Below are 14,483 nucleotides of genomic sequence, written 5' to 3'. Positions count from 1 at the left end.
CACACACACACACACACACACACACACACACACACACACACACACACACACACACACCTCTCTCTGACAGTAATGATGGAGAGGTAAAGATGTACACATGGATGGGGGAGGGGAGAGTTCAAGGTTTACTATGGAGGCAGCCTTGGAATAGGTTATGTCATCTATAGGCTATTGGCTAGCAGGAAGCACATGAGGCCCAGTGTATGAATGTTCCCCTTTACTTTACATCCCTCTTATGGGTCTGAACAAGGACTTCATTACACATTTACAACCCATACATATCACATTCATAAACAGTACATGTTCTCCTGCTGTATAATGTCAGCATGCTAGGCTAGGCTAGCACATCCCTTAGCATACAGCAGACGTGACACTTCTATCATGGTAATCGTTGATAGGCAGTGAAATGACCAACCCCTCTCTCTCTCTGCAGTAACCATCTACAGTAATGTGGTGAAGACCCCTGGCTCAGACTCAGATGATGAGGACAAGCTGCACATCGTGGAGGAAGACGGAAGTCTGGCAGACGGGGCAGACTGTGACAGTAATGTGCCCAGTGAAGATCACATCGGAGACCGCTCAGATGAAGGTTAGTTGATGCTGGTCGCTCACACACAAGCACACACACACACACACACACACACACACACACACACACACACACACACACACACACACACACACACACACACACACACACACACACACACACACACACACACACACACACACACACACACACACACACACAAAGATCTCTCTCTCTGTCTCTCTGTCTCCTTCTCCATGTCTGTTTCTCTGTGTGCAACATTTGGTGACTGTCTGCTGTTCTAATACAAATCTATGAATACTTATTCTTCCTTGCACTGAACTCAGTAAAGATGGTGTCAGTTAAGAATGCACTGTCACAGAAAACTGTAATTTTACGAATTATCAACAGTAAAAAAAACTCTGAAACATTTAACTGCAGCGTACTGTAAATGATGGTGCATTGTGGGAAAATTGCTGTATTTCGAATGGTACTGTAATTCCACACCAGCCTTGGAATAGTTTATGTTAACTGAAAACAGTGCCGTACCGTATCTTTGGAGAGCCAAAAACCTTTTGAGCACTAGTGTGTACATGGTATTGTTGTTTCTGGCTCGTTAACGTATTTTGAGGTGTGCCTTGTAAGAGGCTATATTTCTTGCACCTGTTAGTGAGAATGCTGTACCATTTTAACTCCTAGTGTTCCATCAGTTTAAAAAGTATAGGGGACAGATTACAGTGGCAGCAAGTCTTAAACCTGCAATATGTAAGTTTTTGGGTGACCTGACCAAATTAACATAGAAATGTGAGTTATAGATCTGTCATTCTCATTGAAAGCAAGTCTAAGAAGCGGTAGATCTGTTCTATGTGCGCTACTTTTATGCTTCCCGTTCTTAAGTTTCGTTCTTGCGTCTTTTACTTTCAGTTTTGTACACATTCTTCAAATAGCTGAAAAGACAATATTTTTGCTTATTGAAAAGATATTTCAAATCAAATTTTATTGGTCACATACACATGGTCAGCAGATGTTATTGCAAGTGTAGTGAAATGCTTCAAGGCGTTTAGATGGTACAATGATTTTCTACACATTTAGGCAAACTATCACAATTTTAGCATCTAAGAAATGGAAGAGCGATTTCTGCATATTGCACCTTTAAATGTTTGAACATTTTGCCATGTCCTTTTGGTCTGTTTTGTCCTGTAGTCACTGCCCGTTTGGAAGCCTTTTTTAAGGCCTCTATAAGTGCAAGTGATATAAGACACAAATATGAATTAATATGCTGTAATGTGTAAACACTTTATCAAGCAGCCAACCTGCTTGCACCAATCCCTTGTAATTACAGTAAAATACTGTATATCAATTGTATATCAATTCCACCGCAGACGTGGAAGGCCGACATAGGCAGATGTGGTGGATTGAGACGCAGCCCATGTAAAGAAACGGACGGATGTTGATGGGGATTTTTAAAATAATGTTACTTAGATTGACACACGGGTTCGCCAATAGATTTTAATAACTTCACCATATTCAATGTCTGCTTTTTTTTGTACCCATCTACCAATAGGTGCCCTTCTTTGTGAGGCATTGGAAAACCTCCCTTGTCGTTGTGGTTGAATCTGTGTTGTATGTGTGGAGTACAGAGAGAAGGTAGTCATCCAAAAATCATGTTAAACCCTATTATTGCACACCGAGGGAGTCCATGCAACTTATTATGTGACTTGTTAAGCACATTTTTACTCCTGGACGTATTTAGGCTTGCCATAACAAAGAGGGGGTTGAATACTTATTGGCTCAAGATATTTCAGCTGTTCATTTTTTTATTAATTTGAACAACATTCTTTTAACCTAATTCCACTTTGACATTATGGGGTATTGTGTGTAGGCCAGTGACACAAAATCTCAATTTAATCCATTTTAAATCCAAAATGTGGAAAGAGTCAAGGGGTGTGAATACTTTCTGAAGGCATTGTATATTACAGTTGGTGTACTGTACGCCACTGAGCCTCCTCTGTCTCTGTCAAAATCATGGCAACCCCTTTACAGTGAACCTTGACTGGGCTCTGCCTGTGTGTGACTGTGAGATAGTGAAAGAAAATGGGTACTACAGGCTGCAGGGTTAACACTAAGACAGGAAGCCTGGTATTTATGCAGGACAATGCCACCAGGGCAGAGTCCTTCAACTTACTAAAATAGACCGGTGGCAAAAGGCCACGTTGAGAGCTGTATGTTGCTAGTGGGCGTTAGAGGGCTGTACCGCTCTGTGACTGAACTGAGCTTTACTTTACGCACACACGCACACTCGCACAATCCTACATACAGACACACACACACACCTACACACGTACACCTACACACGTATACACACTTGCAAGTGACATCACTGCGGGAAGGGTCTGATGTCAGGTCCCAGAGCACAACAATGTGAGGTGTTAAAGGATGTTAACATTTCAACAGCCGCCCCAAGGCCATCTTGCAGGGAGCATTAGCTCATGGTGTGTGTATGTGTGTGTGTGTATGGTTCTAGGGCCTGTGCCAAGTGTGTAGTGTATATGTAATGTAACAGGTTTATTTAATGGTACATGTCGTTTACAGGGCTATTTAGTTTGGATTGTTGCTTATATGACACTGGTTCAGTTGGCTCGGTGTGTTAGCCAGTGGGAGGGACTGATGTCATGACAGAGTTGTGTTTATATGACTATGTAAACATACTTATAGAACAGTGTGTTCTTCGCAGGTTGACGTTTATTGTCATGACTCTTGCCCTGGAGGCAGAACTCGTCTGTTTCCGCTAGATGGGCTAGGTGCAAAGTCCAAATTGTCTATATCGTAAAAATTCATGAAAACAAACATTTACTTTTTGGTCTTCATTTAAGGTTAGGGTTAGGCATTATGGTTACCAGTGTGGTTAAGGCAAGGATTAAGGTTAGGGTTTTTGTATTACTTTGTGGCTGTGCAGCTAGTGACCACTCTGCAGAGCTGCCTCCATTACATGAGTCATCTCAATAAATGCCAACCTACGCGTTCTTCATTACATTTAGTTGGAAAGATGAGTTTGGTCATCAGTTTAGCTCTCAATACAAAACAGATTTGTGTATTATTTTATGTGGACTGCCTGTGATGTGGACAGTTTTGACGGTCTCAACAGCTCTCTCAGACCTGACTGACCTACTCCCCAGACATATCACTCTCATCAACATAATCCATATCCACCCCTCTCCATCTGCTCGCTCCCTCTTAAAGGGAAAGTTTGGGAAGAATAATGTCATTGGTTTTGGCCAGGTCATGAGAACATTAAACACTTCAAAAGCATGAGTTATACTGAAACGGCCTAAGCCCAAGGGAGCTGGCTTCTGGCCAGGTCCATGCCTGATCAGGCACTTTCCTTCTCCCTCCCTTATCTCTCTCTCTCTCTCCCTCTTAATTATCGCTCTCTCCCGCTTTCTCTCCTCTCCCTACTCTCTTTCTCTCCTCTCCCCCTTCTCTCTCTCTCTCTCTCTCTCCCTCCTTTCTCCCTCCTCTCTCTCCTCTCTCTCTCCTCTCCCTCCTCTCTCTCTCCTATCTCTCTCTCCTCTCCCTTCTCTATCCTTTCCCTCCTCTCTCTTTTCTCAATTACAATTAAATTCAATACAAATTGAAATAGAAAGGGAAATAGATAATTAATAAAAGTGATATAAACAATATAAAATGAACAGTAAACATTACACACAAAAGTTCCAAAGGAATAGAGACATTTCAAATGTCATTATATGGCTATATACAGTGTTAAAACGATGTGCAAATAGTTAAAGTACAAAAGGGAAAATAAATAAACATAAATATGGGTTATATTTTCAATGGTGTTTGTTCTTCACTGGTTGCCTTTTTCTTGTGGCAACAGGTCACAAATATTGCTGCTGTGATGGCACACTGTGGTATTTCACCCAATAGATATGGGAGATTATCAAAATTGGATTTGTTTTCAAATTCTTTGTGGGTCTGTGTAATCTGAAGGGAATATGTGTCTCTAATATGGTCATACATTTGGTAGGAGGTTTGGAAGTGCAGCTCAGTTTCCACCTCATTTTGTGGGCAGTGTGCACATAGCCTGTCTTCTCTTGAGAGCCAGGTCTGCCTACGGCGGTCTCTCTCAATAGCAAGGCTATGCCCACTGAGTCTGTACATAGTCAAAGCTTTCCTTAATTTTGGGTCAGTCACAGTGGTCAGGTATTCTGCCGCTGTGTACTCTCTGTTTAGGGCCAAATAGCATTCTAGTTTGCTCTGTTTTTTGTAGATTCCTTCCAATGTGTCAAGTAATTATATTTTTGTTTTCTCATGATCTGGTTGGGTCTAATTGTGTTGCTGTCCTGGTGCTCTGTTTGTGTTTGTGAACAAAGCCCCAGGACCAGCTTGCTTAGGGGACTCTTCTCCAGGTTAATCTCTCTGTAGGTGATGGCTTTGTTATGGAAGGTTTGGGAATCGCTTCCTTTCAGGTGGTTGTAGATTTTAACAGCTCTTTTCTGGATTTTGATAATTAGCGGGTATCAGCCTAATTCTGCTCTGCGTGCATTATTTGTTGTTTTACGTTGTACACGGAGGAATTCTGCAGAATTCTGTATGCAGAGTCTCAATTTGGTGTTTGTCCTAGTTTGTTAATTCATGGTTGGCCAGCGGACCACAGACTTCACAACCATGAAGGGCAATGGGTTCTATAACTGATTCAAGTATTTTTTGCCAGATCCTAATTGGTATGTCAAATTTGATGTTCCTTTTGATGACATAGAAGGCCCATCTTGCATTGTCTCTCAGATCGTTCACAGCTTTGTGGAAGTTACCTGTGGTGCTGATGTTTAGGCCAAGGTATAGTTTTGTGTGTTCTAGGGAAACGGTGTCTAGATGGAATTTGTATTTGTGGTCCTGGCAACTGGACAGTTTTTGGAACACCGTTATTTTTGTCTTACTGAGATTTATTGACAGGGCCCAGGTATGACAGAATATGTGCAGAAGATCTAGGTGCTGCTGTAGGCCCTCCTTGGTTGGGGACAGAAGCACCAGATCATCAGCAAACAGTAGACATTTTACTTCAGATTCTAGTAGAGTGAGGCTGGGTGCTGCAGACTGTTCTAGTGCCCTCGCCAATTCGTATATATATATATATATATATATATATATATATATATATGTACAGTTGAAGTCGGAAGTTTACATACACTTAGGTTGGAGTCATTAAAACTTGTTTTTCAACCACTTCACAAATCTCTTGTTAACAAACTATAGTTTTGGCAAGTCAGTTAGGACATCTTCTTTGTGCATGACACAAGTCATTTTTCCAACAATTGTTTACAGACAGATTATTTCACTTATAATTCACTGTATCACAATTCCAGTGGGTCAGAAGTTTCCATACACTAAGTTGACTGTGCCTTTAACCTAGTCAACAGCCAGTGGAATCGCGTGGCGCGAAATACAAATACCTCAAAAATGCTATAACTTCATTTCTCAAACATATGACTATTTTACCCCATTTTAAAGACAAGACTCTCGTTAATCTAACCACATTGTCCAATTTCAAAAAGGCTTTACAGCGAAAGCAAAACATTCCTAGGACATTATGTTATACAATACATGCATGTTTTGTTCAATCAAGTTCATATTTATATCAAAAAACAGCTTTTTACATTAGCATGTGATGTTCAGAACTAGCATACCCACCGCAAACTTCCGGTGAATTTACTAAATTACTCATGATTAACATTCACAAAATACATAACAATTATTTTAAGAATTATAGATACAGAACTCCTTTATGCAATCGCGGTGTCAGATTTTAAAATAGCTTTTCGGCGAAAGCACATTTTGCAATATTTTGAGTACATAGCCCGGCCATCACGGCTAGCTATTTTGACACCCACCAAGTTTGGCCCTCACCAAACTCAGAATTACTATTAGAAAAATTGGATTACCTTTGCTGTTCTTCGTCAGAATGCACTCCCAGGACTTCTACTTCAACAACAAATGTTGTTTTGGTTCCAAATAATCCATAGTTATATCCAAATACCTCCGTTTTGTTCGTGCGTTCAGGTCACTATCCGAAGGGTGACGCGCGAGCGCATTTTGTGGCAAAATATGTCAAAATATTGCATTACTGTACTTCGAAGCATGTCAAACGCTGTTTAAAATAAATTTTTATGCTATTTTTCTCGTAAAATAGCGATAATATTCCAACCGGGCGACGTTGTATTCATTCAAAGGCTGAAAGAAAAAAATTGAGAATTCTCATGAACGCGCAGCTCCAGTGTCACTGTTCCCAGGCTGACCACTCACAAATTCTCCTGCTGTTCTTCGCCCAGAGACAGCAGACACCCCATTACACTTTCTGGCGCCTTCTGAGAGCCAATGGAAGCCTTAGAAAATGTCACGTTACAGCAGAGATGCTGTATTTTCGATAGAGATGCAACTGAAGGACAACAAATTGTCAGACATGGCACTTCCTGTATGGAATCTTCTCAGGTTTTGGCCTGCCATATGAGTTCTGTTATACTCACAGACACCATTCAAACAGTTTTAGAAACTATAGAGTGTTTTCTATCCACTATAGAGTGTTTTCTATATGCATATTCTCATTTCTGGGCAAGAGTAGTAACCAGTTTAAATCGGGTATGTTTTTTAACCGGCCGTGCAAATACTGCCCCCTAGCCCCAATAGGTTAAACAGCTTGGAAAATTCCAGAAAATTATGTCATGGTTTTAGATGCTTAGTCATGGTTTTAGTCAATTTGAGGTGTACTTGTGGATGTATTTCAAGGCCTACCTTCAAACTCAGTGCCTTTTTGCTTGGCATCATGGGAAAATCAAAAGAAATCAGCTAAGACCTCAGAAAAAAATGTAGACCTCCACAAGTCTGGTTCATCCTTGGGAGCAATTTCCAAACGCCTGAAGGTACCACGTTCATCTGTACAAAAAATAGTACGCAAGTATAAACACCATGGGACCACGCAGCCATCATACCGCTCAGGAAGGAGACGCGTTCTGTCTGAGATGAACGTACTTTGGTGCAAAAAGTGCAAATCAATTCCAGAACAACAGCAAAGGACCTTGTGAAGATGCTGGAGGAAACAGGTACAAAAGTATCTATATTCACAGTAAAACTAGTCCTATATCGACATAACCTGAAAGGCCGCTCAGCAAGGAAGAAGCCACCGCTCCAAAACTGCCATAAAAAAGCCAGACGATGGTTTGCAACTGCACATGGGATGGAGAAATGTCCTCTGGTCTGATGAAACAAAAGTAGAACTGTTTGGCCATAATGACTATTGTTATGTTTGGAGGAAAAAGGGGGAGACTTGCAAGCCGACGGGGGTGGCAGCATCATGTTGTGGGGGTGCTTTGCTGCAGGAGGGACTGGTGCACTTCATGGAATAGATGGCATCATGAGGGAGGAAAATTATGTGGATATATTAAAGCAACATCTCAAGACATCAGTCAGGAAGTTAAAGCTTGTTCGCAAATGGGTCTTCCAAATGGACAATGACCCCAAGCATACTTCCAAAGTTGTGGCAAAATGGCTTAAGGACAACAAAGTCAAGGTATTGGAGTGGCCATCACAAAGCCCTGACCTCAATCCTAATAAAAATTTGTTGGTAGAACTGAAAAAGTGTGTGCGAGCAAGGAGGCCTACAAACCTGACTCAGTTACACCAGCTCTGTCAAGAGGAATGGGCCAAAATTCACCCAACTTATTGTGGGAAGCTTGTGGAAGGCTACGCGAAACATTTGACCCAAGTTAAATAATTTAAAGGCAATGCTACCAAATACTAATTGAGTGTATGTAAACTTCTGACCCACTGGGAATGTGATGAAAGAAATAAAATCTGAAATAAATCATTCTCTCTACTATTATTCTGACATTTCACATTCTTAAAATAAAGTGGTGATCCTAACTGACTTTAAACAGGGAATTTTTACTAGGATTAAATGTCAGGAATTGTGAAAAACTGAGCTTAAATGTATTTGGCTAAGGTGTATGTAAACTTCCGACTTCAACTGTATATATATATATATATATATATATATATATATATATATATATATATATATATATATATATATATATATATATATATATATTATATATATATATATATATATATATATATATATATATATATATATATATATATATATATATATATATATATATATATATATATTATATATATATTTGACCTTTATTTATCTAGGCAAGTCAGATAAGAACAAATTCTTATTTACAATTACGGCCTAGGAACAGTGGGTTAACTGCCTTGTTCAGTGGCAGAACGACCGATTTTTACCTTGTCAGCTCGTTGAAGAGGGTGGAGCTCAAACTGCATCCCTGTCTCACCCCACGGCCCTGTGGAAAGAAATGTGTGTGTTTGTGTACGTGGATTTTATAATGTCGTATGTTTTTCCCCCAACACCGCTCAGTACGTTGTTTTCACTGAGGAAATGTACAAGTCTTCTGTTAATGATGATCTCTCTCTCTCTCTCCCTCCTAATTCTCTCTCACTCTTTCTCCCTTTCTCACACGCCAGCTCTAAGGGACTCAACTGATTAAACATAATGCGTGTCTCAGCCCTCTTCCTTTAAAACAGTTTTCTGTACTGTAGGTCAGCGTAACCATTGAACGCTGCAGCTACCCGCTAATCTTTCCGTCACTCTGGCTGCCTGGCGCTCAAATTAAAGCCTTGACGCCAGTTCTCTGACCAAGTGAGGAGAAACATACCGTAGGGGTGGTTTTCACTCTGCTGAGCTCCCTCGCTCCCTCCTTCCATTTTCCCCCTCTCTACCTGAATCATTCTTCCTGATTATATGGTATCACCGGCCCCTTGCTCGCTGTCATTACTCATTTAGTTCTAAATGAATATCCACTGTAGCACCGCCAAACCCTGCGAGTAAAACACTGCCTTAACCACCTCAGTGAACAGCCTGGATGATTATTGTTACTGAGGACTGAGGAGGGGGAAGGAGGTATTGACTGACTGGCCATGTGGAAATAGGCAGGGTTCTTTCCACTCTGTGTGATTACTGTGTTAATAGGCATGGCATGTATCTGCTACGGCATGGCATCTATAACTATATAATAAACCCCAGAGTTTTTTCTGCTCACGTCGCAGGATTCGATACACAGTATGATGCCAATCACCTAATAGCTCTTCTGCAATGTCTCATGCGTTTTCCGTGAAGATGAGTCTCAGTAGTACATTTGAATGGGCCTTGACTCAGAATGAATACTACAGTAGGAGTCATAATACATTCCAGTAGGGCTTGTCATGAGTGGACCCTCAGTCATCAAGTTAAGACACCTTGGAAGAACAGGAAAGGAGAGGGAAACCGACAGACAGATAGAGTGCTGGGAAAGTTGTGTGGTGGATCCATCGTGACTGACTAAATCCTCCCAAACAGGTTAAAGAAGGATTTTTAAGCCTTGAGACAATTGAGACGCGGATTGTGTATGTGTGCCATTCAGAGGGTGAATGGGCAAGACAAAAGATTGAAGTGTCTGTGTCTTTGAACGGGGTATGGTAGTAGGTACCAGCGTGTCAAGAACTGCAACGCTGCTGGGTTTTTCACGCGTAACTGTTTCCTTTGTGTATCAAGAATGGTCCACCACCCAAAGGACATCCAGCCAACTTGACGCAATTGTGCGAAGCATTAGAGTCAACATGGGCCAGCATCCCTGTGGAATGATTTCGACACCTTGTAGTCCATGCCCAGACAAATTGAGGCTGTTCTGAGGGCAAAGGAAGTGCAACTCAATAATAGGAAGGTGTTCTTAATGTTTTGTACACTCAGTGTATAGCATAGATAGGATATACCTCACATTCATCCCAGGTTCCACCACACTGGCTTGCATCCTGTTGTTTCAATATTATTTTAATGGACTGGGTCTATGTGAGACTATCACTCACTCTCTGTTGTGAAACTGCTTATCTCTGAGACAGGTTGGCTCCCCCTCTCCTTCCCTTATAGAGGGTACCTAACAGGGCCAGGATGCACGGCCACAGGAAGTAGGGGTCAAAGGTGAGTCCAGTTCAACCAGGACAGGAAATGCTGACGTTGTCATCTTGTAAAGTTAGGAACATGGGATACTGCTGTAAGCTAGGATTTCACTTTTTATTTAAGCACAAGGTTAGAGGGTTTTTACATCAAGGTTTGACGCTGGATGTTGAACGGTATGTATAACAAAATGCATTTTGAATGAATCTTCTTTATAGTTTAGTCAGAACTCCAGAGTCTGTCCAGGTTTTCCACTCGTCCTTCAGTTCATTCACGTCCAATGTGTCAGCACACAAATGGTCTGAGAGGGATGTTTGCCCACTTTTCATGTACTGCCCGACTGGCTTTGAACCATGTAGCCTTCAGTTCTAATTTAGAGAGACAGCAAGGGGGCCTTAACCATAACAACCAGAGACCTGGAAGTGCCGACCCTCAGAGCGACCTCTCACACAGTCTCCCGGGGTAGCTGTGTGTGTTGGAGGGCTGTTACATCATTCTGAGAGCCAGAGTGAGGCAGGGATCAGGTAACTGTAGATACAGCAACAACAAAAAAAGCAATGCGCGTGATTGGGTAAACAGGCTGTTATTTAGCTGTGTCATGTTATTAAAAGAAAGTGGAAATCTTCAAAATCCATCTCAGTGAAGAGCTGTTAAGATGTTCCTGAATGGTTGAGAGAGAGAGAGAGAGAGATGGTTCCACTGAGGTCATGGGAAGTAAAGCTGTGGCTTAATGTGAGGGTTAGGAGGCCCTCATCTGTTTCTGCCTCCTCCATCCCTCCATTCTGTACTGAGGATGCATATAATCCTGCAATCTGACTTTCTCAGCACCTGGCGCTAGAGCTCTCTCTCTCTCTCGCTCTCTCTCGCTCTCTCTCGCTCTCTCTCGCTCTCTCTCGCTCTCTCTCGCTCAAACATACACTGTGTTGGCCACTCTCTTTCACTCACATTCCCTTTCACTCTCTCCTTCTCCTTCCTCTCCCTTCTTTGATGTGAGGCTGCGGGATGGGGGTGGTTCCGCTGAAAGTATTTAATCACCATGGTAACCAGTAACTGTGTTTACCGTGTGGTTGGCGTGGGGATGTGTGTTCCGTGTGTTCCGTGTAGTGGAACCGTCCATTTCTCACCGTGTCTCATCGCTGTTATAATGCACAGGAGAGCGTCAGGAGAGGGCTGGGCCCTGCAGGAGGAGAGCTGTTGGAATTTACTGGGCCTGCCGGGCTTGCTGAGTCACAGAGCGTACAAGTTCTCATTGCTCCCATCTGACACAGCAACACACAGCTGGGTCTCACTGTCAGACCTTTACAGCCCTTCACACTCACAGAACAACCTCAACCCTCAACCCAACACTAAAGAAACTAGCAGGAGAATTCAATTCCCCCGACCTACAGCGTCTGCTCAGTAAATGAAACGGTTGCATAATGTTTTATCTCTTTAGAGAGGTCAACGTTGTTGTTAGGTGTTTCATCATCGCCATCATCCTCTCACTTCCTTCGGTCCAACAGGATAATAGAACTCTCCCCCCCTTGTTTTCACTGGTTTTTAAGGGTTAATAATAATAATACTACTTAATAATAATGATGCTAGGTGTATTTCTGTGTTTTTTAACTGCTGACACACTGTACTCTGTTCCTGTATGTGCTCCAGGATGTGAGGCAGAGAGACGGAAGCTTTTCATTTCCTAACTGTGTCCTCAGGTTACACTGCTGCCTACAGCTCCTTAATTAGCCCTCATTAGTGGAGCGACGGCAGCTGATGTGATGCGGAGGAGAGAACATGCTCCCTGATAACGGATAACGGATCTCATTTACTGGGCTATTGGGATATTAGGCACCACAGTGGGAAAGTTGTTATTTCTTATCCAGAGAGGTTTATGCAGGCCTGGGGATTTAGGAGCTATGGGGATTGGTTGGTTCTGGGGGGTGCATTAGACTGTACTGACTTACCTGTGTATCTGGTTGGAGGTCATAGTTCTAATTAAGAATCATGTTTTTTAGATAGAAGGAACATGATAACATGATGTATTACAATGGTGAGGTCTTAGAACAATGGAGAGGTCCTTGATGTCCTTTCCTCATGTCCTTGTGTAAACAGTCGTCCTGTCTCTGTGGGTTACAGCGAGGGAGGAGTGTGGTTCAGACAGGGAGGACGATGGCAGGACGGATGCTCTGGTGGAAGAGATGCTGCAGCAGGGAGACACGGCCGTCATTTACCCAGAAGCCCCGGAGGACGAGCCACGCCAAGGGACCCCCGAGGCCAGCGGACATGACGAGAACGGTACGTACAACACTCACACCACCTGTTAATCTACTCTCCACTGTTCGACGCTGTACAGGGCCAAACTACTGCTTTTCTTTTCTCACTGGTAGTTCATTGATTGATACATCATTTAACTGATTAGCCAGGGGATTCCACTCACACACATAGCGTCCCAGGTCTGAACTAAGAACAGCAGAGCAAGAGCAGTGCACAAAAAAACAACAACACTGCACTCTTTTCTACCCCTACCCCCCAAATGTGGACTCTACACAGTAGCGCTTTACACACAACGCCTCCACCTCTGGGTCTGCAGGTTTTATGCCTCCAGGAAAAACCTTGTTGTTCTGACTTCCGTCTCTTCCTCTGAAGGTGTTAACCCCCCCCATCCATTAACACAAACACTCTCTCTGCTGTAAATGGACACACACTGGGCTCTTTATGAGTTAAGGGCTTTTGGCTGTTACCTGTCATCCTCACAGGAGGAAAAAACAGCAAAAAGCAACACGTCTGTGTGAGTGATGAGTCACTAGTACCTACCTGGGTGATAATGTGTGTGTGTGTGTGTGTGTGTGTGTGTGTGTGTGTGTGTGTGTGTGTGTGTGTGTGTGTGTGTGTGTGTGTGTGTGTGTGTGTGTGTGTGTGTGTGTGTGTGTGTGTGTGTGTGTGTGTGTGTGTGTGGAGAGAGAGATAATGTGTGTGTGTGTTCACATCCTGAGAGGTTCACCTGGCCAGCAGGGAGGTTTAATACATCACCTGTTAACAGGTAATACTTTACCTGTGTGGGACCCAGTGGAGCATACCAACCCTGGGGACCTGGAGCTGGGTGTTTTTTATGTCTTCTCACCGTGTTCTACCGTGTTTCCAGACGGATTTTATCCAACGTCTGGGCATTCATTTGAAACCAATGGATGTTTTTTTTTTTTTTAAGATATAGGCCTTGAATTCCAATATTTTAAAGACACATAGACTAGTCACGTTACTCATGTAAACTAGTCCAGTTGAGTGCACTTTTCCGACTCCGAGAGCAGGAGTGTTGTGACACCTGTTACGTTACTAATGAATAATCAACAGTATCCAGCCAGCAGGTGAGAGTATGTTGCAGCATCTGTCATGTAGTTAGTGTTTACAGACCCTCTGTTAGTCTTAACAGAGGGTCGGTCAGTACCTGGTGAAATAGGTGAAACAGCAGTCCAATCAACCACATCAAAGAATCCTTACTCTCTATTGACCCTCTGATTAGTCTACAGACCTCTCCACACCCACTCACATGCTTCCTCCCTCCCTATCTCTACTCCCCCCCACCAGGCACTCCGGATGCGTTCTCCCAGCTCCTCACCTGTCCCTACTGCTCCCGCGGCTACAAGCGTTACACGTCCCTGAAGGAGCACATCAAGCTGCGCCACGAGAAGAGCGAGGACAACTTCAGCTGCTCCCAGTGCAGCTACACTTTTGCCTACCGCACACAGCTGGAGAGACACATGACGGTCCACAAAGCTGGTAGAGACCAGGTACTTATAGACACAACCCTATACATAACACTTATAGATAGATACACAACTATACCTGCTGTTTGTTAACTACTAGCTACAGCACTGCGTAGTGTGTAGTAAAGATTATGTACACTCTAAAAAAAACTTGTTTTTACAGTAACTTAACTTAACTGTAAGTTATGGTTAAAAAAAAAGT

At 42.7% G+C, this 14,483-nt stretch overlaps 1 protein-coding gene across 1 annotated transcript in view; it reads left to right on the top strand.

Moving 5' to 3' along the window:
- The window catches only part of LOC106578557 (zinc finger E-box-binding homeobox 1), a 63,766-nt gene that overhangs the window by 37,463 nt on the left and 11,820 nt on the right, over nt 1-14,483 (top strand). Inside the window, exons 2-4 of the mRNA XM_014157535.3 lie at nt 434-589; nt 12,657-12,815; nt 14,103-14,305. Coding sequence (XP_014013010.3) covers nt 434-589; nt 12,657-12,815; nt 14,103-14,305 — 518 coding nt within the window. The remainder of the gene's footprint in view (nt 1-433; nt 590-12,656; nt 12,816-14,102; nt 14,306-14,483) is intronic.

Source organism: Salmo salar, chromosome 19, assembly GCF_965601325.2.
Source record: "Salmo salar chromosome 19, fSalSal1, whole genome shotgun sequence".
NCBI lineage: Eukaryota > Metazoa > Chordata > Actinopteri > Salmoniformes > Salmonidae > Salmo > Salmo salar.
This window is presented reverse-complemented; position numbering and strand designations above follow the sequence as displayed.